The sequence below is a fragment of the Fistularia commersonii genome, chromosome 17 (assembly GCF_037954325.1).
Source record: "Fistularia commersonii isolate RoL2024-O1a breed Wild chromosome 17, RoL_Fcom_v1.0, whole genome shotgun sequence".
NCBI classification, from domain to species: Eukaryota; Metazoa; Chordata; class Actinopteri; order Syngnathiformes; family Fistulariidae; genus Fistularia; species Fistularia commersonii.
Window position 1 is genome coordinate 3,855,215 of NC_141300.1, and position 26,450 is coordinate 3,881,664.

At 40.0% G+C, this 26,450-nt stretch overlaps 1 protein-coding gene across 4 annotated transcripts in view; it reads right to left on the reverse strand.

Annotated features, from left to right (window-relative positions):
* Positions 1 to 1,080: 1,080 nt before the first annotated feature.
* The window catches only part of prmt8a (protein arginine methyltransferase 8a), a 33,055-nt gene continuing 7,685 nt past the window's right edge, over positions 1,081 to 26,450 (reverse strand). For 2 of the 4 annotated variants that reach the window (XM_086162782.1, XM_086162780.1), the window contains exons 2-10: positions 25,088 to 25,327; positions 20,055 to 20,210; positions 13,981 to 14,044; positions 12,395 to 12,537; positions 11,982 to 12,069; positions 8,758 to 8,873; positions 6,257 to 6,407; positions 2,953 to 3,074; positions 1,081 to 2,264 (exon numbers count right to left, since the gene is read on the reverse strand). In XM_086162782.1, coding sequence (XP_086018908.1) covers positions 2,181 to 2,264; positions 2,953 to 3,074; positions 6,257 to 6,407; positions 8,758 to 8,873; positions 11,982 to 12,069; positions 12,395 to 12,537; positions 13,981 to 14,044; positions 20,055 to 20,210; positions 25,088 to 25,327 — 1,164 coding nt within the window. In that variant the 3' untranslated portion in view covers positions 1,081 to 2,180. The remainder of the gene's footprint in view (positions 2,265 to 2,952; positions 3,075 to 6,256; positions 6,408 to 8,757; positions 8,874 to 11,981; positions 12,070 to 12,394; positions 12,538 to 13,980; positions 14,045 to 20,054; positions 20,211 to 25,087; positions 25,328 to 26,450) is intronic. The other 2 variants (XM_086162779.1, XM_086162781.1) reach the window with 2 other exon arrangements.

The window sequence follows — 26,450 nt, forward strand, 5'->3', positions numbered from 1 at the left end:
GAATTGGTTTTGTTGTCAATGACCGAGTGACTTCACTGCTGACCAATATAGTACACAGCAACACCCAGTGGACGATTTGACACATTGCTGTTTTATTTCAATTTCAAAATGATGTAAAACAGCCTATCCAGTATTGGTAAAGAAACGATATACAAGTGAAATAAACATGCCAATCTATGTGACTTATAATATGTAACTATCATGATCAAAAGAAGTTTTTTTTTTTAATTTGAGCCTTTACATGTTTTCTTTTTTGTTGATTTAGGATGAATTCAAATACTCTTTGAATAGAGGTGTAATTATTTTGTTATATATAATTATTATTATATAATTATTGAAAATAATTGCATTACCTTTAATTGAAAAGAAAAATTCAGTAACTACTCATAACATACTGCTTATTTGTACCAGCCAGTATCCCCTTGAACAGGACAGCAAAGATAACCTGTGCTTTTGGTGACATGAAGCCATTAAATATTCACAATATTGCCGATTACTAACATGTACTCCAAGATAACTCTGCCGTCTCCGGGTGCATGTTTAAATAACAGACTCTCCTGATGTGGCAAGCAAATGTGGCTTTGCACTATTTATTCAATTTAAAAGCTTCAATAAATTATGTCACTTCACATTACTGATGTATCAGGCTGAGTAACAAACTGGGTTTGACCGTTGAAAAAGTATCAAAGAGCCTTTTGTAAAAATCAAGATCGAATCTCAAGTGACAACAGTTTGTAGTGGTTGCCTTGGCGATGACCTCGGTAAGAGCACCGGTTGAGGTGATAACATTGTCTCTACACTCATGAACAGGTGAAGCTCGATTTATGTGATGATATGGGAAGCATGACAATATTTCTCTGTATGTTCGGGGTGATGCTACTATCCCTGCCTCCCGGCTCAGTAACTTACTGGTAAATAGGACTGGGCATTGTTATGACTGAAAAAAATAGTAATAATAAATTAATTCTTTACTGTTTATATTGTCATTTATTATGTATCTAAAATCCATTATGTGATTCAAGCATAATAATCTTAATCCCCCTATTTTTTCCTTTCACATGCATCTAAAAAGTTATTTGATTTTTTTTTTATTTTAGGTGATATTTTGTTTATTTTGGGTTACGTATTTGTAAAATTCCTTGCAATCATAAATTTGATTTATTGCTGAAGGCATAAAGCGACATATTACGTCACATCTTACGTTGTAATAAAACAAGCTATGATTTACTAAAGCAAAAACAATCAGTACGTTTCATATTGCCCAGTATTGCCCAGTCCCAAAATAACTTAAAGAAAGGATAAGTGATCTATTTGGGTTAAGATTGCACAATGCAGTTTTAGTTAACAATTCTTAAACCAATTACAAACTCAATAAGAGTGGCAGGTGATGACATACAAAAAAGGAAACTACCTAGATGAAGCGGTGCGGTAAAGATCCAGGTACCCTCCGGTATGGAGTCAAGGCATTCAGGATGGGCGGAGCGTGTCACTGGCGTGTCAACTACCATCACTCACACTGACAACACATGACACATCTGTATTTCACACCTCGACAGGGTGACAGCATCTTTTACAAGACTTAAAACACCAAACCTTTCAGATTCACAGGTACAGGTTCCTTGCCTGCATTCCTAAAATTGTTGAACAACTAAGAATTGAAGGGGTTTGTTTTTTTTTTTCTTTTCTTCCGAGAACCATCACTTTACACGACATACTGACATATAACTCACTTTTTTAAAGTTGCTCTCTAGCTATGGGTTAAACAGCATGTGGACGTTGGAGAGTTTCATTTGGATGCCTTCTACCTCTTAAAAAGGACCAATCGATGGTAAAAAAAAAAACAAATACTCAACGAAACAATACAGCACGTCACTTCATCTCACATATACGTACAGTACATTGGTATTCAATGACATTCATCGATACTTTGAATATTCTTAACCACAATCTGTCAGTGTTACATTCAGAACTGTTTAACAGTCAGCATCAGTGTCTTCTCTACGTTGTGATATTTGTCAGCGGAGCTCTGACTGCTCTGCCTCCGCCAACCGCCGGTCTTCCCTCGTTCGCTTTACCCGTTATTTGTTGTGTGCGTCGCGCTGTCTGCTGCGAAAAGGGAGCGTCTCTACCTCCCTCCGGTTGCTCGGGGCACATCCTTTTTACAGGGCGGTGAGCGAACCCTAGCGCATTTTGTAGTCGTGGGCTATGGCCGCTTCGCACAGCTGTCCTTTGAAATCCAGCTCGAACGTAAAGTCCAAGTCACGCTGCAAAGCGAGCCGGCAGAAGAACAGAAGGACACGTTAAAGGGGTGGAAAGGGTGGAGAGACTGTTTGTATCACGCAAAAAGGAAGATTCCCGGCCCCGCCGGCTCTTAGTCCCGGGTGAGGGTCGGGTCTGGACGAGGGGAAGGTCAATAGTAGAACCTGTGTTTTGTCTGGGAGTCAAGCCGCTGCTGCCGATTGCTCCCAACAAGGCCCAAACACTGCTGTGACAGTGATCTCCTTGGAGAGGGCAGTGCAGGAAATGATTTATCTCTTAGCTCGGTCTCAAAAGAGCTGATCTCAACACGTTCTACACTTGGACTCTGGTTGTCGAGGATAACAGAACACACAGGGCTAAAGGAAAACGGTGACAATCATGAAAAAAAAACTCGGACTGATGACAAACACCAGCTTCGGTCTCGATATCATGACTATATCAGTGTCATAAAGCTTCAAATATCATGTGGGGGTTGATGTTATAATTATTTTAACGGTGAAATTTCATACTGATGCACATCAACTAGCATATTACAAGATCATAACCAAACTATTGTTGGCTGGCTTATATAGGACTCTATAAGTACGTTTTAATTACTTGAATCTACAGTGGGACACTTGGGGTCAGACCTCGAGGTGACATATAAAATCATTTTATTAAACAAGTGTAATTATAAAAGTGAATGACACTCACTATGTTTTTCTCATTAGGCTTCATGGTAATGCTGCCAGTGATTTCTTCTCCTCGTCGCACCGTTAAATAGTCCTCCAGGTAAAATACTGTCTGCTTCCAGTGGGTGTATGGCGCATCAGGAGCTGGGACACACACACACACACACACACACACACACAAATACACTCATTTTAATTGTTTTTACATAATGTTATGCATGGGGTCCTGGATTGCAATGCCTAATTAATAAGACTGCACTGACACGATCAGCTGTGTTCATATTCAAAGATCCCTTCAGACAGAATTTTTTCCTTTTTTACACTTGAATGTTTGAAGATCCGAGTATTAGATTCATATTTTTTCTACACATTTTAATAAGGTCACACATAAAAAAAAAAAAAAAACAAAAAAAAAACATCAAAGCAATCATTTCAGTATTTTTTTATAGGTGATCCTTATGGTATAATGTAATGATAAGCAGAGAGCAAACACTCTTTTTACAAAGTTTCCACTCTTCCAACGTCAATCAATCTGTATTTAAATTCCTCTGGTTCTGTTTTGTTGTTTTACTTTTTAGAAATAATGAGACATCATTCAACAGCGTCTGTTTTGAGGAAAGTCAAAGTGCTTGTAAAGTGCTTTTTTCAATAAAAATGAACTTTTTATCCTCTTAGATGTGGAAAATCAGTTCATGTATTTCCCCATAAAAAGAAGGGGGAAAAAAGGAAAACATATAGCCACTATTAGACAAAAACAAAAGCTCTTGAGGTGAACATGATGGCAGCAAAAATGAAAGGAAGGAAAACCATTCTGGACAATCATCTTCCCTTATCGTTGCGTGTGGATCGTTGCCTTTGGTGCACTCAAGGAAGCACGATAAGACTCTGCTCTGTAAACTCTGGGCCCTACAGCCCAGTTTCAAAAGGTCATTCTGGCTAAGATTGAATATCTGCCAGCTGTCCTGGAGCAGCACTGCTCCTCTGCCTTTACTTATAGTCTCTTTGTGAGTTGATGGATGAAAGAACCTGTCAATCAGCCACAGTATCTGGACTCTGGCTTTTATTCTTCTTTTCCTTTTTGTGTAGTTTAATATGTGCTTAAGACAAGCAATCACTGTCTGACTAACGTAAGTTTAAAATCTTTGCGCGGCTTTTGGATGATGTAGCCATGTATACATGTGAAAAACACACTGGATTTGCACTGCACTGTTTGTAATATCTGTAAATGTGCTATTCCCATCCTTCCCTCCGTCTTTGTTTTATTTTATTCTATTTTATTACATACTTATTTGCTTTTTTTCTATGGTAAAGGTTTTTTATCTAATTGATATTTCACAACACTGGACGCAAGATCTGCCTATCGATACATCCTCCAGAGTCATGTCAAGGTTGTATTTGTATTCATATTTATACTTTATACACTTGAGCCATTCTACCTCCCTACGTTGGACTTTGTTAGAACTAGATAATATTGCACCTTCCTGTTTTCTTGTATGTACTGTTTTTCTTTTCATACTGATAAGGTTACAGAGCTGCAAATTAAATTTTGTTACACTTTACAATTGGCAAACATACACATGTGATCCAGGAAAGATTGAGAATTTAAGTTGTTTTTTTAGGTTTCAATTTACACATGTTTAAGATACACACTCATTGCTGCAATTTCATTATTCTCATTATTGCACAGCGCTTTGCACTTCTGCCTCACAGCAAGAAGGTCCTTGGTTTGATTCCAACAAGGGGGTGGCTTTCTACATGTTATTCCGTTGTTTCCTCCGGGTTTTCCTTCCACAGTCTAAAAAAAAGGCAGTAAGTTAAATTAAGTAGGCTAATCTAATCAGACTCTTTGAGTTAATGGTCGCCCAAAGACAGCTGAGTTAGGCTCCAGCAGTATAGATAATGAATGGAAGGATGGATGGATGGATTCTTTCTTAACTCTCTGAGTGGTATGGTGGCACAATTATTAACACTTCCACCTAACAACAAGGAGGGGTCTGGTTCAATTTTCTTTAAGTCCTGGAAAAATTGGGTTAGAGTGTGAATGACAGAGTGAATGGCTGTGACCGGTCCGGATCCAATGACAGCTGGGATAGGCTCCAACGTCCCACACAACCCTGAGTGTTAGAACAGCGGTACACAATAAATGAATGATTGTTCACACACCGGCCCCTAGATGTCAGTGGCCCGCCGGTCTTGAAAACCCAAGGCTCAGGTCGGATATCAATATTCAAACTGGTGCTGAAATGCTGTAAGTCTGCCCGATCTGAGCCGCTGTAATGTACAATGACATTGTCATTAGAGCCGTTGATCCGTGCCTTTATAACCTCTTGGCAGAGCCAATTAGAATAGACAATGCGTTTTCAAATTATCAGGAAGGGGAGAGCGATACGGAAGGTTCACACCGCAAAAGCCGCCACGACCGGGCCGAGAACTGGCTGAACTTTTTAATCTTCAAAACATAGCTGGCTATTGATGTGATACAATTGCCGCCTGATTTTTTTTTTTTTTTTTTTCAGTGTTTGGATCAAACCCTGGCAAGCTTTAGAGGAGAAAAAAAAAGGCAACAAAGAGAGAAAAGATTTCAGGCACCTGGGTTTATAATTCAATTCTGGTTTACTTATCTGAGGTGTGGCACGTGTGTGATAATTTTCCAAAATAATAAAAGGGATTATAAACCATTATATAACGTGCCTCCATTATCCACCCAACAATGCTGTTATCACTATCGGTGACCACAAAACGACTTTTGTCAAGGAAAAAAAAAAAAACAGGTGGGAGGTTTTTTTTTTCCAATGTGGCCTTAAGAATGTGCTTTTTTTCTTTATTTCTTACAATAATGGAAGGATTGCAGGGAACACAAAAAGGGGAGAGAAAAAGCTATTTTCTGTTTGAATGAGCAATAAGAGATGAAACACTAGCCCTTAAGAAACAGAACAGTGCGGCAGAACTGTTTTCTGATTATTTTATAAAAAACATTTTTACGAAGTTTCTGTTTCTCGGGTCCGTTTTAATCACTTTTTTTATTCGCTTGATTAAATGTCTGCACTTCCTCTAAATAACTCCCCGGTCATATTGTGTGGCCCGATGGATTAATTCCCTAGGCTGGCTTCTTGTGTATCAGAGATGCGATCGCTCGAGATGCCGGGGGGAGGACGCGCTGTTCATGTGGAACTGACAGTGATTTCAATAAAACATCCTCGCAACCCTGGATGACCTCCTGAATCTGACCACCTCTGGGGGGTGCTGTGCACATTTGCTCTTGAAATAACCAAAAACGTGGGCTCCGATCTGTTACACCCCCACATGTAGTGTTGAAGGAATCCTACCGGTGGAGAAACCGGTCTTCTTGTGACACTTAGTGAACTCGATATTGAAGTAAGTGACCAGCGCATGGATGTAGTCATTCCGTTGGATCTTGAGGCAAAACGCTGAAACGAAGGAAAGGTCCTCTGCTTTCACAGTGTAGATGTCCACCTCCTGTAAAAGAACAGTAAGGGTCATGATAAAGTAACACTTAAAAGAGATCGCTTTGAAGTGACAGCATTTTAATCTGTGCAAGAATTGCATAAAACTGTAATAAGAGGTGTTTCTGGTTCCAATGTAGCTTGAATTTTTATTCACCTGAAAAGGGGATTAGGATCAGATCGATGTCACAATCTCTCTGCTCTGCTAATTGATATTCTCTGCTGTCTTGCTGTCTTTACTGCCAAATAGCATAAAAATGCAGTTAAATACAGAACAATATTCTTGCTAAATTTGAGCGCCCCGCTGTTGCTCTGCGTACCAAATCTCTCTCATAAACACATTTATGGTTTATTTACTCTGGACACAGAGCAAAGAGCTCTCAGCGTTACATTTAACTTGGATTGTTACTATCTTTTTATTACACTCGAGCCAAAATAAAACATTTGAGAGCTTGGCGTAAGCATGGCCGTGTCTGGCTGCTGTGCGGTGGAAGAGACGTCTCTTTGCCATCCGTTGCAGCTGACACTCCCTCTTCATGTCCTGGTACCATGCCAGGTCTTTAAGAGCCCTCTTCTGCTTGAAGGATGATGGCAAGAGACTCGGGGAGCTGCTGGTTGGATGCCGAAGTGATGCCTCTGCAGCCAGTTTTGACTCTAATTTCTCCTAGAGGAACTTGGGAAGGTCTTGAGTCTTGTTTTTTTAATCTTTTGCATGCTTCAGGTATGTGAATTTAAGCTTAATTTGGGGATCTGTTGGATCTATTGAAACCCTCTCCCCAGGCTTTCTAGTTGCCAACGACCCTGCCTTTTAGCGTGGCCAGGAGGATGCACTGCAGGCTAGTCAGAAACTTCCTCCGGCATTATTCATGACGCCTGTCCGGTGGGGGCACGCTGACGTAAAGGCTGGTGTTCCACTCACCCGCCAGCTGCAGAAGCACTGCTTTTCTCAAACTGGCTTTTATTCCTCCTTGTCTGTCCTGCTTCTACAGTGCAAGCTTGCATCCCTTTACTTCCACCACATTAGCCTTCTGCCGGTAAATACAAGGTGCATTGTGACCTTGGATAACCCACTGCCACATTTGCTCTGGATCCGCTGAGAGCGATACAAAGCTAGTTGTCATGCAAAATGGATTATATTCTTCAGGTTTATGCTGGTTATGAGCCTCATTGAGCATTGTGTTTGTATATGTGTGTGTGTGTGGTATTCCTCAGGTATGCAGTGATCAATTCAAAGGAATTCTTTCCCTCAGAACCAGACAGACATCATTGTCTCCTACCATTAACATCATTCTCATGGACGGATCACTGTACATTTTTCTCGTTATATTTCATAACATTATAAATCAAATACCATTCTAGATGGGGGGGGAGCTGGCAAAACACACAACAAAATCAGAGTGCATTCTCACAGCAGTATTCTAAAGGAACAAAGGTGAGATTGGACAGACACAGCCAATCAGTGTCCAGGATGAGAGGGTCACTATGACAAGGAGGACAATCAGTGAGATGAAGGGGAGGCCATTGAGATGTGCATCACGGCAGCGTTATCGCTTCAATATGAAGGGGGAGGCACTGACAGGGCAGAAGCAACACGTCAAGTTCATCGCAGAGAAAAAAAACACCATGAATTTACCAGGCTGTGGCATTGAAGCTGCTAAAAGCCTGGTGGATGTTTTATTATAATCATCTGAGCCACTGATTTCACAGTATGATGACACAGTATGATGACACACACACACACACACACACACACACATCAGACTGATGTGTGTAAAAGGCAGGAATAGAATGTAATTTTCCTGCTGATGTGGAGAACCTTAACCCACCAGGATGTCCTTAAGAAAAGCCTTAATTTTGTCACATTCAGTTATGAATACAAGATCTTTAGAGTAACTTATTGAATCACAAGATCTGCAAAATTTGTCTGCATTGGACTCGTCATGGTTGAACCATGAGCATCAGACAGCCGCTGGGCAGCGATCGGGGATCAGGGTGTCTCGCTCCAAAACACACCCCAGGCTTGGGAGCAGCGCGTTCGATTCAAAGCTCACTACTCTTACCAACTGAGATCATTAGCCCATTCTGCTTCTCATTGGGAGGAATATTGATGGGACGCTTTGAAAATCATTCAGCCTTTTCAAACACAACATTTATTACTTTTCGTTACAAGAATGACAGAGTGAATGGTTGTCTGTCTCTATTTCGTATTGTCCTTAGAAAATTCAAAATACTCCCAGAAAAGCAATGCACATTTCCAGAAAATATAGATGTAATTATTCGAAAAATAGAGGCAAATAATTCGTGCAACGTTAGACCTTACTTGCATTTTTTTGTAAACATGTTTGCAAGGATTCTTCACTCACCTTTACTAAGCAAGAGGTGGTTACGACCTGCTTGGGATCCACAACATCAACAAGCGGCTCCTTCATTGCCACATTGCGGATGCATGTCATATCGAAGCCATACACGTTCTCCCACCCTGTTGAACAAACGTTCCGATTTACAAACAACTCTCAATTTCCTAGTTGGTATTCCAAAGCTTAGGTGGTCAAAGCGCGGTAAAATGTTAAAAAAAAAAATTAAATTCCCACTAAGCATAGAGGTTCTCGCAGGGGAGCCTGATCTACAACATTGCGGTCGGACCCCATGTCGCTTTGAAGCAATCTTAATTTTATAGTTGAAAGTGACTTTGTATTCAAGGGTGGACTGTAAACATAAGCCTCCTTCACCACTGACTCTGCTTTATTCCTTTTGCCGTACTGCCAAGAAAAAAATCGCTCTCATGCATTATTCATTGAGCTCCTTCAGATATGCGTGAACTCGAGTGAAAAAAAAAATAAAATAAAAAATGAAGAAAAGACTTGGAATTTAATCGTAGAGCGGATGATGATGAACAGGTCACTTATCCTCGGGGAAGCATTGTAATGGACTGTTCTTACATTTCTTGCCAGCTGTTCATATAACACAACATTTACCCCATAGTGGCACTACAGTAATAAGTAAAATTGAAAGGGGGCAGGTCCAACTCATACTTAATTTAATCTGGGCTCTGCAGAGGAAGTAGACGAGTGAACTTACTCCAGGCCGCCCCATGTTATAACTAACAGTTCTGGACTGAACTGTTGCAAAATGAGCACGGCGAGAAAGTTTGAACATTTTGCAGACATTGTTATGTGACTTTCATATCGCCGAGCACACTGTTGTATAACTTCCAAGATGTATGTGGGAGTGAATTTGAAAGGCCCATGGGCTATTGTTTCTATTGTCGAGTTAATACTGACTTTGGCAGTGTTTTGCTGTCTTTCTGGCTGGGTGAGAGTGGGAAGATAGAGGCGGAGAGGATTATTGACTTGTCACATCACCTCCAGCGATCCACCCGAGGATCACCTCAAATTCATTTGCAGAGCTGAGCAGATTGTGCACGAGTGCCCCGGCATGTTTAGTCAAATGAGGGGTCTTGGACACATAGGGCCCAAGTGGATTTCACATTACAAGACAATTTTGTTGAACAAAAAAAGAAAAATTCTCAACTTTACCAATTTCTTAATCTTATTTTATCTAATATTTTTTCCTCGACCAGCTAATGATTACCAGCTAACACTTCCTTTTTCCTTTCAGCTTTTCCCTTCAGGGGTCGCCACAGAGAATCAACCCTCTCCATCTAACCCTATTTTCTGTATCCTCTTCTCTCACACCAACTAACTTTATATCCTCTCTTGCTACGTCCATAAATCTTCTCTTTGGTCTTCCTCTGGACCTCCTGCCTTAAAGCTCCAATTCCAGCATCCTCCTACCAATTTATTCACTATCCCTCCTCTGTACATGACCAAACTATCTCAGTCTGCCTTCTCATTCCTGATCCTGTCCATTCTTGTCACTCCCAAAGACAGCCTCAATATCTTCATCTCCAATACCCCTTCCTCTGCTTGCTATCTTTTCTTCAATGCCACTGTCTCCAAACCATACAGCATCACTGGTCTCACCACTGTCTTGTAGACCTTTCCTTTCATTCTGGCTGATAGTCTTCTATCACATAGTAGCCCTGACACTTTTCTTCACCCGTTCCAACCTGGTTGAACCCATTTCTTCACTTCTTTTCCACACTCTCCATTGCTCTGGACTGTTGACTCTAAGTGCTTAAAATCCTCCACCTTCTTTATCTCCACTCCCTATAGCCTCACTCCTCCACTTGGTTCCCTCTTATTCACACACATATATTCTGTCTTGCAGCGACTAACCCTCACTCCTCTTCTTTCCAGAGAAGAAGATTTTCCTCCACCTGTTCCCTCCTCTCAGGACAGATTGCAATGTCATCTGCAAACATTATGGTCCAAGGAGATCCCTGTCTAACCTTATCTTTAATTTTCCTCAGTCATCAGCTCTTCAAAGTGCTCTTTCCATCTTCCCATCAATCCTCTAGCTTCTTTCAATGTATTTCCCTCTGTAGCCTCCAACCTGTATAAATCATTATCTCCCTTCTTACTGTCCAATCTAGCATACAAGTCATCATATGCCCTTTATTTGGCCTTTGGCAACTATACCTTTACATTTTACTGCACCTCCCTGTACTCCTATCTGCTCTCTTCAGTCGCCACAGTGTCAATTTTACGCACTTTACGCACCTACCTTTTCCGGAAAAAAGTATTCACTACAACCATTTCTGTCTTTTTAGCAAAGTCTACCACCATCTGTCTCTCTGTGTTCCGTTCCTGGACACCAAACCAGATCACCTCTATTGCCTGCACCAACATGTCCACTGATTTCTGGACCAATTACCACACTCTCACTTATGTGAATATTCTGTATCATTTCATCTAATACACACCAGAAATTCTCTTTCCCTTCTAACTCACATCCCACCTCTTTGGCATAGCCACTAACAACATTGAGCATCACACCTTGAATTTCTAGTTTCAGACTCTATTTGGCACCCTTCTCACTTCTTGAACATTCCTAACAAACCCCTCATTTACAGCTTTGAGCCTTGCTACCTTGACGCCTAGTCTCCTGGACACACAGTATATCCACCTTCCTTCTCTGGATAATGTCAAGTAACTCTACCTTTTCTTTTCATCCAAATATTCAGAGTCCCTGCTCTCAGTCAAAGACTCCTGCCTTTCAGCTTCTCCCTTTTGCTTCCCAACACGCCTTCCGCATCTCCTTCTTCGACTCACAGTAGCCAAATTTCCACTGGTACCAATGGTTGTTGTTAACCCAGGCCCCGGCCAATGAGATTTGTAGGTTTGATTCGTATATTTGGTTTTGGCACATGCTTTACGTCGGTATGCCCTTCCAGAGGCAACTCTCTTTTCATTTATTTGGACAGAGGGTTGATTGCCTCTGGCTTGTGCCCCCCTGAGGCTGCATTAACTATTACCAGCTGACCACTTATTGTGGAAAAATGAAACCAAAACCAAAAAAATCACTGAAACTGGAAACTGTGAAAAATAATTTCTTTAACTCAGGAACCATGCAACAAGCAGACCTCGCTAAACTGAACATGCACATGCACATGCACACACACACACACACACACACACACACACACATGCACACACACACAAACAGAAACACACATTACACTTACAATGTATTTTGAAGTCTTTATACTGCCTGTCCTCTATGGCCATTACATACAAAGAGGCACGATCAGGGAACATTAATCCGCCTGGTTTCTATTTAACAAAAGAGTTGAGAAAATAAAACGTTATGATAAATTCTTAAAGGTCACATAATAGCAATTTGCCACATTTCCCTCCTTAGCGAAATGCTTATGAAACATTATTGAGATGGAATTGTGAATTCTTGTCACAGACACATTGGCACAATCATTCATGATGTACAGTTTTACTATTACTTTACAATTATGCAATAAAATATATGTTTATACATATATTTCTCTTTTCATTGTTCAATTTAATAAGTCCTGAATTGGGTTTCCGTAATAAGTTGACTTATATTGTAAGGCATTTTGATAAGATACTGCAACACAAAGCCTACCAGCCACTTGTCCCTGGCAAAGATGACGGTGTTGAGCATTGATTCATAAAAGAGGCAGTAGCCCATCCACTCCGATATGATGATGTCGACCTTCTCCACAGGAAGCTCCACTTCCTCCACCTTACCTTTGAAAATGGTTATCACTGAAACACAACAAACCCTTTAAACCATGTGATTTTTTTTTTTCTCAAAAATCCCTTAACAGTTTTGGGACTGGCATTGCAATATGCAAAACATAAGGTCTTGTATCATGAATTATGTATAAGTAAAAATTAAGGTCAATGCGTACTGAGTCAAGATCATGGCGAGCCAGATAGAAACAAGAGGAGAAAGTTTGTAGCTTGTAAATATGTAATGTAGATTTTGTGCCAAAAATTTAGGATCTTAAGTTTTGTTTGTTTGCCTTGCTTTTGTAGAAGATATTGAAGTGGTGATACGTGTGTGGCCATGATTGACACATGAATTCCCTTGCAATCTCTTTCTGCACATTTGCTATTTTTCTTCTCCCAAAGCTCAGAGGGATTCTCTTTCAATTATCTGTACAAACTAGATCCTCCAGCGTCTATAGACAGGACATTTGCTGACAGGAGTAATGCTGTTATTGGAAAAATGCACAGACAGACACTCAGCACTGACAGTGCTGAGAAATAGTTTATGGTATGCCGTCAAGGCAAAAAGATTTATTTTGTTTCCAGGCCAAAACAATAAGCTGAATATCCAGTAGCTACGACCATTGATAAGTGGCAGTAAACCTTAAAATTACTAAGCCAGAGCTATCGGTCATAAATACCTATCATAAATATTAAATAATCATAATATTATCATAGATATTATTCAAAAAAGTATATTTAGATACTTTTAGAATTATCAATTCAATAATAATGATAAGATTATAATAATGGAAAATAATACACAATAATTATTATCATTATTGTCCATGATTTTTAACATTTTATTTTTTAAAATAACAACAAAAGGAATTATAATACTACTACTAATAATAAAAATAATAATAGTATTAACAACGACAGAAACAATATCAACATTTGGTCACTTCAGGGGAGTTATTTTTTTAATCACCTTTAATCATGTGCAAGCACTGGTATGATAATATGAGGCATAAAATCATTAATGGACTTACCATCCACACAAGACTTGCAATTTATAAATTAGAAAAAGACAAACACATTCAGAGAATGATATAATTGGGGGATATGAACCATGAAATCAAAGTAAGGAGGGAGGTCTATCCAAAGGCTTGACCATGTGGAGTGTCCCGGTCCAAACATCTGTCAGTTCTCATAATTAGGGGCAGATGATTGCCTTCGGATGCAAATCCGTGGTTGTGATATGAGCAGTAATTATAGGATCAAAACCGATTGATACTTTCATTGATATTACACAGTTTGGATAAAGGGATGGAAGTGCATCAACACAGCTTGACTGAAATAAGAAAGCACTGAGAATTCAAGTTCAGTGATGAACTCATGAACCCCCCTCAGCTCTCCCCACAGAGTGTCTTCGCCACCATGATAACCTAGTTTGTTGCAACATCATCAGACACGCAAGAGCAGAAAAGCGCTTACTGCTGTCGAGGTGGTTGGACTTGATTATCCTCTCTGAGTACTCTGATATACTGGAACATTCAATCTGCCGAGGAAAAGAAAAGACTGATCATAGATAAAGCATTGTTGGGGGTCACTTTTATCTAAATGCATCCGGCAATAGCGTACTTAGCATCCAGCTTATGCATTTTTGATGAAGACTAGCACTTTGTTATGATTTTAAATGTCTTGAAACTTTGTGGACATTTTTTTTTTTTAATATCACGTCTTGTCGATCCAGTGTATTGGTTGCACTTTTGAGCTGCGCAAAATATACTGGCCTCAGATTTGTTTCAAAATTAATTTAAAATCACTTTGGGATCAATGAATAGATAAAGCTATCTAAAAACATATTAATATCACGATATCTTTAGTCAGGTTTCATGATTTTACTTAAGGAATTGTGATTGACAGTGAAGTAGAGAATAACATTTTTGTTCAGGTGTTATCATGCACTAGTGTGATGATGCAAAAATGTAATTTTGCTCGAGACCTGGAACTCTCACTGTCCCTGGATTTGGTTGATGTGTTCAAGTATAACATATGAATGTTGCCCACCCTTCCCCTACTCTCTTGCTCTACATATGCGGCGACAGTTACGTATCAGGTCAGTCTTGTTTACACAAGAATCCCATTCTTGCATTTCTATTTGGACCCTTACTTATGCTTTCCAGGCATGGAGAAAAATAATTTTGTATGGTACAGGTTTTCAATGAATGTTCCGTAGAAATTTTGTGCTCATGGAAGAGCTAACATATAGCATAAAGATCATCAAATGGGCATCATGTCAAAAAAACATGTTTGTTTTTCTCATGGTTTTGTCTCTTTTCATTTATCAGCCACAGTGTTCTTTAAGATATCACAATTAGGTGACTATTGCTAAGTTGACTCTGGGATCGAGGACCATTCATCCTCTCCATCAAGACTAGGTGAGCTATCTATCATTAAGTCTATCAAACTGAAGACTGGCACCATCATTACATAGATCCTAAGATTACATAAAAATCCATCCATCCATCTTCCTGGCTTTTGAGTTGTTCATTTGCGACAAAAAAAAAATAAAAATGCTGCAGCAAATTATCTGTGAAAGCAACTCTAAAGATGGTAACGCTTGTGAAAAAGGTCAGTGTAATTACTGCTATGATACAAATTAAAATAGAACTGCAAAGTACTTCTCACTGCAAGAGGAGAAAAGTACATGCTTGAATTCACCCAAAGAGACAAATTAGAAGTAGTCATATTTCTTTAACAACACTGCTCCAGGAGTGTCTGACATGCCTCTTCTCAGTAGCTTTTGGTTTGTCATTACATTCAACATGCTCTGCTTGAGATACCTTGGTGTGACTAGCCCAGATATGTGAACCCAGTGGAAATCCGATTTTAGGGGGTCCTGACAGCTATGAATGTCCAGCATACCTTTAAAGCAGCCATATCTTTTCCAATAGGTCATATGACAAAGGTCAGGTAAATAATCCAAACCCCCCCAAATATTCAAATTTAAATCATAAATTCACAATTGAAAAAAAAAAAAAAACATTCGGAATTAAGAAGCTAATGTCCAATTTTTCCTTGAATTATTGTATAGAGGGGCTCATATGAGAGAATTAATAATAGCTTGGTCCAGTTGTAAAGTAAACGGTGAGGGGAGAATATCATATATATTCTGTTTTTGCTTGCAGAGCATTGGTTGACGCTGCCTCACATTAAAACGGTTAGATTCCCGTAAAAGTCCCAAAAACGATTTTTGACCAGGTTCCCTTGTTTTGTTTTGTTGTTCAAAAGAATTAAGCATTTTACATATAGATTGTCCAGGGGCATATAAAGAGAAAAATTAAGTGCTGTGTACTCGTAATTTACCGACCTTATGGGCGTTTTTACGTCTTTTATGATATTTACATCTGTTAACACATATTTTTAGCAATTTAACAAATTCCTCCTATTAACTCAGAAACCTTTGAAGGTGCAGCTCTAAACAAAGCTTGGCCATCATTCAGAGGCTTTTTTTTTATAAAGGGCCTTTGCAGCATCAGTCAAAGAGGATAAGTTTAACATTTGTCAAAATAAATTGTTTTCCACCTTCCCAGGCCTTTGGGGTCAGAGAGAGATGTTATAGTAACACAGTGGATCATCTATCTGGATGAACTAAGTACTTTGGCCTTTAAAAAGGCAAAGAGGATAGTAGATAATAAGGCTAATGTGTGGGTTGTTGGACAACAAAAGATGTAGCTGTTTGCACTGCTGTTGTTACTACAATCAGATCGTTTATGCCTGTCCCTCCCAACCCAACCCTGAGGATATGACTTCTGCTGTTCGGTAAAGGTCTCTCCAGTTGAAAAAAATGGCTTCTGAGACCCATCGAACTAAAGATGTCTCTCAGATAGGAGGGAATAAGTCCCCAAGAAACTAAACAAAGTCCACTTGCCATAATCAGATTTGACAATGAAAGACCATGACCTGGATGAGATCCTTCACAGACACACTGTAATTGGTAATGTATGCCAATTTGACTTTAATATTAGAAACAATGGAAGTTGTCACCCTGAAATGTGATTCTCAAGGCATAAAACCACATTTAACTAACTACACACCCCTTATATTACCATTGTGTCTCACATCTGAAAATTGTGCAATGTCATTCAGAGGGCATCTTTTTCATTTGTGACATAAATGGTCAGCATGTCATTACCCACAAGTTATGCAGAGCCTACTTATGCTGGGTACCCCCCTAACCAACACACACACACACACACACACACACACACACACACACACACACAAACACTTTACTGGGTTCAATGCAGAGATTGATCTGTTTATTTTGGGATTTTCTGCTTCACTTGCCCTACTTCCTTGTAAAATGTCTCTACATTGTGTGTGGTACCACCAAGACATCTGAAACCACTTAAAAAAGTAAGAACCAATGCCAGACACTGACTCATTGATTTCAGGGAAACCTGAACCAGCAAGTGAATCATGGATTGACTTCCAAAGTGACCACAAACCAGGAAACACATATCAAGCCCAATCTCAGTGAGTATAGACTCATCGGGACGATCTTCTAAGCCCTCTGTTGTTCACTTTGGGAACTTAGAGGAGTATGGTCAGCCAACAACCACTAACCCATTAAGTTTGTTATTATTATGACAGCGGGCAGATGGTAAAGCAGCTGACATTGAGGCAAATAGCCATGAACTTCTCCTGAATGTCAATATAACAAATGACCATTTACAAGCCTACCCAACTTATTATTATTGGTGCCATGACAGTCCCCTAACACAGCATTTGAAACATCTGAAAAGACTCCTGAGAAAAACAAAAAGGGATATAATGCCCTCTTTTTCATTGCTACTGAAGACCAGCACTGCTTTAGCGGTACTCTCAGCATCGTCAAGGAGTCCAAACCATGACGCCTTGTTTTCTATACCTCAATCAGATCCAAGACTGTTTGGCTTCTAAGGATACCTTGAGGGTGATGAACCCTTTGGCTCTGCTCATATTACAGAGTCTCAGATCCCCACCTTATCCTGGTCCAACCACACACACACACACACACACACACACACACACACACTCAACCGGATTAAAAGACCATTTGCTCAGTGCTGCTACAAAACCTGGAAGTCATTGTGACTATATTCTTTCTCACATTATTTGATATTGTGCAAAGATTGGCCCATATTTTTCAAATAATGGTGAGCAAGAAAATGAGCAACAGTCAAAATGAGCTTGAAATGAGAAGCCAATCGAATTTCATGCCTATTTTAACCTCGTGGACACAATTTATACAGTCTGTGTGGCCTCCTTAACTGATAATGTAAAATTAAGAAACCCCAAAAATGTATCAGTACGTATCAGTCCCAGACATATGCAGCTCAGCACCAGAGTATTTTGTTGCTCCTCTGAGAATGTAGAATAAATGATCTGCTTTATTTTCCATCTCTAACAACCTACATAGGATGGACTAATGTTCTTGCTGGCCAACAGCCCAGGGCTTCCTCATCCCTGGCCAGTTTTTCAGTTGATAAAGGCTGATAAAGGTATCAGCCTTTGGTATCATCATCACTGATTTTCATGTATCTATCTATCTATCTATCTATCTATCTATCTATCTATCTATCTATCTATCTATCTATCTATCTATCTATCTATCTATAGAAATCATAGGGACACAACCTCACAGACTAGCGCAGGGGTCGGCAATTATTTTGACTGGCGGGCCACATTTCTTATTTCATTTTGACGCGCGGGCCAACTAGGTATCATGTTAATTGAACCAAATGAAAATTGCAATTTAAATATTTACATTTTTTTGGCATCTTATTTCAACTTCAAAATCATGAATGATCATATAAATGTACCGACATTATTTTGGATCATCCATACAAAATTAAACAAATGAAAAAATAAGGAGTTTCTAAATTCAATATTGATTGAAAATACTTGTTAAGATATCTAAAGACAGTGGTTTGTGGGGCTGGATAAAAAAGCAAAACGGGCTGAATGTGGACTGAGGGCTGTAAAATGCCCAGGTCTGGACAAGAGTGGTGCTGCAAATCCAGGATGTCCACATCCATTAGCTAGCCAAGGTGCTGAAGTAATAGAATAATACAGGATGTCTTTTTTCTATTGATCTTTCAATTGTGTTTGTATGGACATTTTCCAAATTCTCAGTTGTCCTGCATTTCAAGTTCATCGCCGCCTCTGCTGGATGTGTGAATAGGCCTTTTTCTTTTTTAAACAATGGTGCACATGTAAGTATCTCACCTTTATCCCAAGCAGCTTAAGATTCTGCATATCTGTCGCTGCACTTGGAACCACTGAGACATGCAATCTACAGCCTCAAAATACATTAAATGCTTTGAACAAGTAGTGGAAAACATCTTAATTATTCTGATTAATTAAAGAAGAAAAGTTACATATTTTTTCTTTTGTAATTTGATTTTTATGGACCTTTTTTCTTGTATGATACTAATATTTTAGTGAACTCTAACGCGGAGTCTTGAGTGAAAAGGAGGTCACAGAAGGCCGAAATGTTGGAACACACTGGATTAACTATTATTAACTAAATATCACCAATCTCTCGTTAGTGATTTATCTTGAGAAGAGAAATTTTGGAAATAAACATTGTTTGTCATTTGACAGATACATTTTGTCTTTAAAAGTTGAGAAGAGAATCAGTGTTTATGTAAAAAAAAGTCAGGCATTCCCACAGATAATCTCAAAACAAAAGCACCTCGGGCCACGTATCCAATCTTTTTGATTCGCTGAAACTATTTTTCTAATTTAGTTTGAAGTTAAAATCGGAAATAAACCTGGTTAAACAGTACATACTTCCCCTCACCTGCATGTAATAGTACATGAAAACACTTGGGTACAGAATAAGTTCTTCAGCATTATAGTATCACAGAACTGAAGTCACACTTAAACTGTTATTGACAATCTGAGACAACACTCAGATTGTCAATATAAATACACAAAATGAGAAATAATGGAAAAACACTGCACTGGTAAAGGATAGAAGGAAGAGGATGGAAGAGACACAAAGAAAGAGACCAAGAGCAAAAAAAGATTTCAAAACACGTAGGAAGCTAGGTAAAATCTCTAAAACATTATTTCAACCTCTAACTCTTGCACTCCCTCGCACAGCTCTTGCAATTCCAAATTATTCTTCGCTCCCTTGAAGCCAAGCTACGCTGTCAGGAGTATTAGGGAAGGAATAAGTTTGGTATGGTTTCCCCGACTTTGCAGTGTGTGTCCAACTGTACCCACAGACATGACCCAACCTGCAATTATCTCTGCTCTAGTACTATACATGATAGCAAAAAAAGTGCTCTCAAATCGCAACAGCTTAGCCTGTCAACCTGCTCCGGCGGCCACACACTTTTATCACCCGCCTGTTAGACAACATGTTCTTTCAAAATAACAGGGAGTCTGATGAAAATGTTCCAAACATAAGATATATGAGAATACAGTGCATGAAAACAGCGGGAGTGGGCTCGGCGGTGATAAGATCCTGATGGTTGAACATGATAATATTGGCAGGAAGCAAGTCTTACCCCATACACATGCTTGGCCCCTGCTTTTGCTGCAAACATGGACAGGATCCCGGTGCCGCTTCCGACATCCAGCACGATTTTGTCCTTGAACACGTGCTTATTGTGGTACATGGAGTTCCTGTATGTGAGTGTCCTCACCTCATCCTTGAGCATTTCCTGGTCAAAGCATTCACAAAATGATTGATACAAATATGTGTATGATGTTGACTGAACTGACTCCATCACAAGGACATTTTTTTTGTAAATAGACATACTGTATGTGTATGTATGTGTGCGTGTGTATGTGTGCGTGTGTGTGTGTGCGTGTATGTGTGTGTGTGTGTGTGTGTATAAAACCAGGTAACAACATACCTTTAAAGGTGACTACTTTTATTGTCAATTTAGATGTGTTTTGCATCAATTGTTGCAGTACTGGAAAAAAAATTGAAATAAATTTTAAACGTACCTTACATAGGTCGTTTCCTAAAATTGTCCTGGCAAAATTTCCAATTTTGGGTGGTATTTATGTCTGATTAACCCGTACTATTTTTCTCTTTTTTTCAGTACATTGAATGATGTTGTGTCGCAATCAGCAATCAACAAATGAGCAATTATTACTAAATATTATTACTAAATTACATAATTGTCTGAAATGGATGCCAATTTTGGCAACCTTGCTTGATTATTTTGATTATCTTATTTCATTTTGCTAAGTGAGCTTATGACAGGAAAATGTGCTTGTTTGACTGTAAATCAACACAATGATGTTAAAGAATAGAAGAAAAAACTCTTAAAATATGCCAGATGCCGAGGAAACAATCAATATTCAGCCCTCGTAGCTGCATTGTAACCGCTGTATAATAAAATGTCTGTGTGAAAAAAGCACACATACACATCTAACATTCTGTAGAACATTATCAGAAACAAATTGAGCCATAAATGTACTTATAAACAACACAAAATTCTTCTTAAGCATGTGTCAAATGTGAAACATGAATTTTTACTATTCAGAGGACTCGGGTTAGAATATTTTTCAGTATTGTGCGACCACTTGGCATCTGCATTGTCTGGGATATCTGCTGCCGGCTGCCACCAAATCATAACCTATTGTCTCATTTTGTGAGGCTTTGGGTTAAAATAGAGCCCACATTTCCGAATAAGTCCCATGAAGCCTCAGGGTTTAACCCTCTGCTTCCCTTTCTCTTTCCCCTCTACCATTTTGAGCGTGAAGAATATTCTGCGATGACAAAAAAACCTGACCTAATTCCACAAATATTAAAATTCAGATCATAGGTCATACAAAGAGCACTCCTCTTGTGTTGTCTTTCGTATTTAGAATCAAGCTGATCTCTGCGTAATTATGCATTAACATGAAATATCCTTTTTGATACTCAAGATGCAACATTTTAATGCATACGTGGTGTGTGTTTATATATATATATATGTAGAGTGGGGATAACAAGTATTTGATACGCTGCTGATTTTTCAGCTTTTCCCACTTGCTAGGCATGTAGAGTCGGTAATTTTTGTCATAGGTACTCTTCAACTATCAGAGATGGAATCTAAAACATAAATCCAGAAAAACACATTGTATGATTTTTAAGTAATTAATTTGCATTTTATTGCATGACATAAGTATTTGATCACCTACCAACCAGAAAGAATTGCGGCTCTCACAGACCTATTAGTTCTTCTTTAAGAAACCCTCCTGTTCAGCACTCATTACCTGTATTAACTGCAGAAACCTGAATTAACTGAGAAAGCAACAACTGTTGGCACCATTATAAGAAAATGGAGGGAGTTCAAGATGATGGCTCCATGCAAGATCTCATCTCCTGGGGCAACAGTGATCATGAGGAAGGTGCAGAATCAGCCAAGAAATACACAACTGGACCTGGTCAATGACCAGAAGAGAGCTGGAACCACAAAGAAAGTCTCAAATAAAAGCATTAGTAACACACTACGCCATCATGGATTAAAATCCTGTAGCACACGCAAGGTTCCCCCTGCTCAAGCAGCACATGTTCAGGCCCGTCTGAAGGTTGCCAATGACCATCTGGGTGATCCAGAGGAGGAATGGAAGAAGATTATGTGATCTGATGAGACGAAAAAAATTAGCTTTTGTTCTAAACGCCACTCGCTGTGTTTAAAGGAAGAAGAAGGATGAGCACAAACCCAAAAACACAATCCCAAATGTGATGCAAGGAGGTGGAAACATCATTCTTTGGGGATACTTTTCTGCAAAGGGTATTGAGGGGAGACTGGATGGGGGCATGTATCACAAGATCTTGGCCAACAACTTCCTTCCCTCAGTCAGAGCCTTGAAGATGGGTCATGGCTGGGTCTTCCAGAATGACACTGACATAAAACACACAGCAAGGGCAACTAAGGAGTGTCTCTGTAAGAAGCATCTCAAGATCCTGGAGTGGCCTAGCCAGTCTCCAGCCCTGAACCCAGTAGAAAATCTTTGGAGGGAGCTAAAAGTCCATATTGCCCAGCAACTGCTCCGAAACCTGATGGATCTGGAGAAGATCTGAATGGGGGAGTGGGCGAAAATCCCTGCTGCAGTGTGTGCAAACCTGGTCCAGAACTCCGGGAAATGTCTGATCTCTGTAATTCCCAACAAAGTTTTGTGCCAAATATTAAGTCTGTTTTTCTGATGTATCGAATACTTATGTCATGCAATAAAAACCAAATGAATTAATTAAAAATCATGTGTTGTGTTGTGGATTTTTGTTTTAGATTCCACCACTCACAGTTGAAGTGTACTTATGATAAAAATTACAGACCTCAATATGTGTTGCAAGTGGGAAAAGCTGAAAAGTCAGTAGCTTATCATACTGGTGCCAATACTCCAACATCAATCCTTGTTCTCCCCACTGTAGGTGTATATACTGTATTTAGCGTATGTATATTGTACATATACATATACATATATATCAGTGACATGCAGTCAGTAGAGGCAGGGGGGACTGTGCCTCACCTGTCATCATGGAAAGAAAAAAATCCAAAATGAAAAAATAAATTAAATTATTATATTTATTTAGTGATTTGTACTATAAAGTTATTTTCCATGTAGCTTCACCATTTTTAGTTTTTTTTTTTTTTAAATCGCTAAAAAAATTTCACATTTACCGTTCAAACATGAAGAAGAAATGTGCAATGACACGGCAACCAGCTGAGCCCACTATGGATTTTGCAATAATTCTGCTAGCTGTGCTGGCATGCTATGCACTGAGACTGTATTGCTGTCTCTGTGGATGTCACTATTAAAAAAACACTTTTAATATATGAACTAAATTTCCATAGTTTGGCTGATGTGTCTAATGTTTTTCGTCAACAGCTGTAACGTGTTTCTCATGTTTCTTATAATCAAAAAACGACTGCGAAGAGACATTGTCAGGGTCTCACACCTGGGTTCAATTCGTAATCGGCGCCAGCTGCAGCAGCGGCCGCTGATCAAGATCCCTATAAAGGGCAGCGGCACGCTCTGCCAGGCGCCGGGGGATTGTGGTTGCCAAACAACCCTGACCACCGTGGATCCCCATGACTGGACCCAGTTGTGGTTCCTGGACTCCCCCCTTAGCAATGTTTATCCCCACAACGCCTGTCACGACCAGACCCTGGACCCTGACCCTGTGAGACCCCCTGGTGGGCCCCCGGACCCCGAGTGTAGACCGGGACCCCCTGGTGGACCACTGGACCTTGACCCTGCGAGAGCCCCCTCTGGACCTTCGGACCCTGACCCCATGAGAGCCCCTGGTGGACCACTGGACCCAGAGTGTGGACCGGGATCCCCTGGTGGACCACCGGACCCTGACCCAGCCCGAGATCCTGCCGTGACCCAGCCCGAGATCCTGCCTGGGGCCCGTCCTGGTGAGACCCAGCCTTGTGCGACTCTGTCTCGGGGCCAGGGAATTGCCAGCGACACCCTACCTGCCTGCCTACCTGAGACACCCTGTCTACCTAAATAAAGCGCTTCAACCCTGATTTCAGCCTTGAAGGTGTGGTTCCCTGCCCGAGTCCGCCCCCGCGGCCTGTGACAGACATTAAGTGAGGCATGCAATCATGGTGCCTCCCGGTAGGGAGCACCACTGATCCCAGGGGATCCTTCTCACTACTCGGCTACAGAATAATACAATTAGCAATAGCAAGCTACAATTAGCAAGTCAAATGCAGCCATCCAGCTATTTTTTGCCGATCTCATCGGGGTATATAGCTCACGAACGGTGAAGGATGAATGTAAATGTCCTGGGAAGCTTCTCAACTTTTTGGCCCAGAAGGATCTCATTCAAACTGTTCCTGCGGCGACAAAGTTGCTCCGGCTGGTGGTCACCGTTCCGGCTACGACAGCATCGGCGGACCGGTCTTTCTCAGCATCGAAAACATACAGTCGGAACAGGACCGATCAGGGACGACTCTCTTCACTGGCAGTGATTTCCATTGAGACAGAGACACTTTTAAAACTGAAGAAAGAAACGGAAGACTTCTATAAGGAAGCTATCGATGCTTCAGAAGGAGCGGCGCGTGGACTTCATTTATAAGTAAAGGTAAGAGATAATAACTTTTTTTTTTACATATGCTTCTTTATATGCAACAGTTTGTATATGTAAAAGAATGAAGATATGATATTTTAAACAAAACATGTCAACTGCTGCCAATAAAATGGTGAATAAGTTACTCTGTAGGGTTCATATGTTTGTAAATCTGACTGTGATGACGTCAGTGCCTCAACAGCCATGAACCTCACCGCACGCCACTGATATATATATATATATATATATATACATATATGCAAAAACATGCAACAAGTTAATTGGAAAAAAATGTAAAATTGCCCCAAATTGCCCTACAAACTTTGAATGCAGGATAAGCGGCAGAAGATGGATGTGTATATATATATGTATGAAAACATACTGTATATAGTCTGTCTACATCTGAATTTGACAAAGCTGAGGAGGCTTCAGTATAACAAAAGTAAAAGATACAAAAATTGAAACAAGTAGACACTCAAACAGTAGATGTGGATAACGTGACCGTAAATAAAGACGCACCTCATGGATACCAAAATGAGCGTATGAGTCAAAGTAGTAATCTCTCGAAGTCATCTCTTCTTGAGTGAGGAACTTGGCAATCTTTCCCCGTCCAGGGCAGTTTGGGAGGCTCGCGGCATGAGGTGTGTGCGGCGGGATAGTGGGCCTAGGAGTGGGCTGGATTGAAGGCACGGGCTTGGGCAACGGGGCGGGCTGTGCTGAGTGGGATGGAATGATGTGGACTGGTTGGGGCTGTGGTTGCTGTAAAGATAGATGATTAAAAAAAAACACAGTTCAGTAAACATTTAAATCCTGATTGATTCATTTCTTTTAAAACACATGGTCTGTTATTCTCTTTTTCTAACTGAAGCGATTTCCTTTGGTTTGTGAGCTTTCCTCGCTTTTTGTGGCTTCAGACAGCCTAGTGCTCCATGAAACTGTCTGACTTTGGGTCCGATCGATGACATGCAATCATCTTGCGGACACAAAAGAAGAAACCGACGTCTGCTCTGAACCAAAGTTACACACTTAATTCCCAGATAATCACTTCCTGGGATGATCGGGCAACAGTAACCTGTGCCTTTGTCAGTGTCTATGTCTTTCTGTCAGACTACTTCCGGCGCTTCTGTGCACAACATCAGATAGAATGCCAAAGTTGGGAATGGAAGTGGACTTCCTGGTCTTATGGAACAATAGAATGTTTTATGAAACTGATATAAACTACCTGAAAAGCTCTACTAAACCATAAATATCAAATCATGTCATGTCATGTAAAGATATACCTGCTGGCCCTGCTGGCTGATGCCCACAACTTTCTTCACAAATGTTGGTAAGGGTTTTCAGTCATCAATTCAGAAAAACAAAGTTAGGATATGTCTGTATTTACAAAAAATGTTTCAACACCTCAGCAGCCTGTTTTTGCAAATAAGAACACTGAATCAATACATTCAAAACTTGCTTTTCACTTGTCTCAGGGCTGGAGAGAAGGGGTCAATCCATTATTTTGCAAGTCATCTCAATCCAAATATTGAATAATCTTAACACTGCGGGAAATCAGTCTTCAGCCCCTTTGCTGAGCGAAATCATTCATAGGTTTACAAAACTGACCAAATCTGAGATGGAAAAAGAAAATGTAACTGTTAATCCAGAAGAGGATCATCTATCTTTCAAGATGAATTCATGAAAACACTGCAGAGGCTTTAAGTTTTATTCAATGGCCGCTCAGATCATATCGCTGGAGACCGACAGTGACAAAACTGTGACTTTGACCCAGCATTTATGCTGTTGTCAATAATTTTATGTTGTTTAGCCTTTTAGTGTCCTGAACTGACAGCGGTCTTATTTATGGGTGTTGGTATTCTGCCATGGGGGGACGAATTTACAC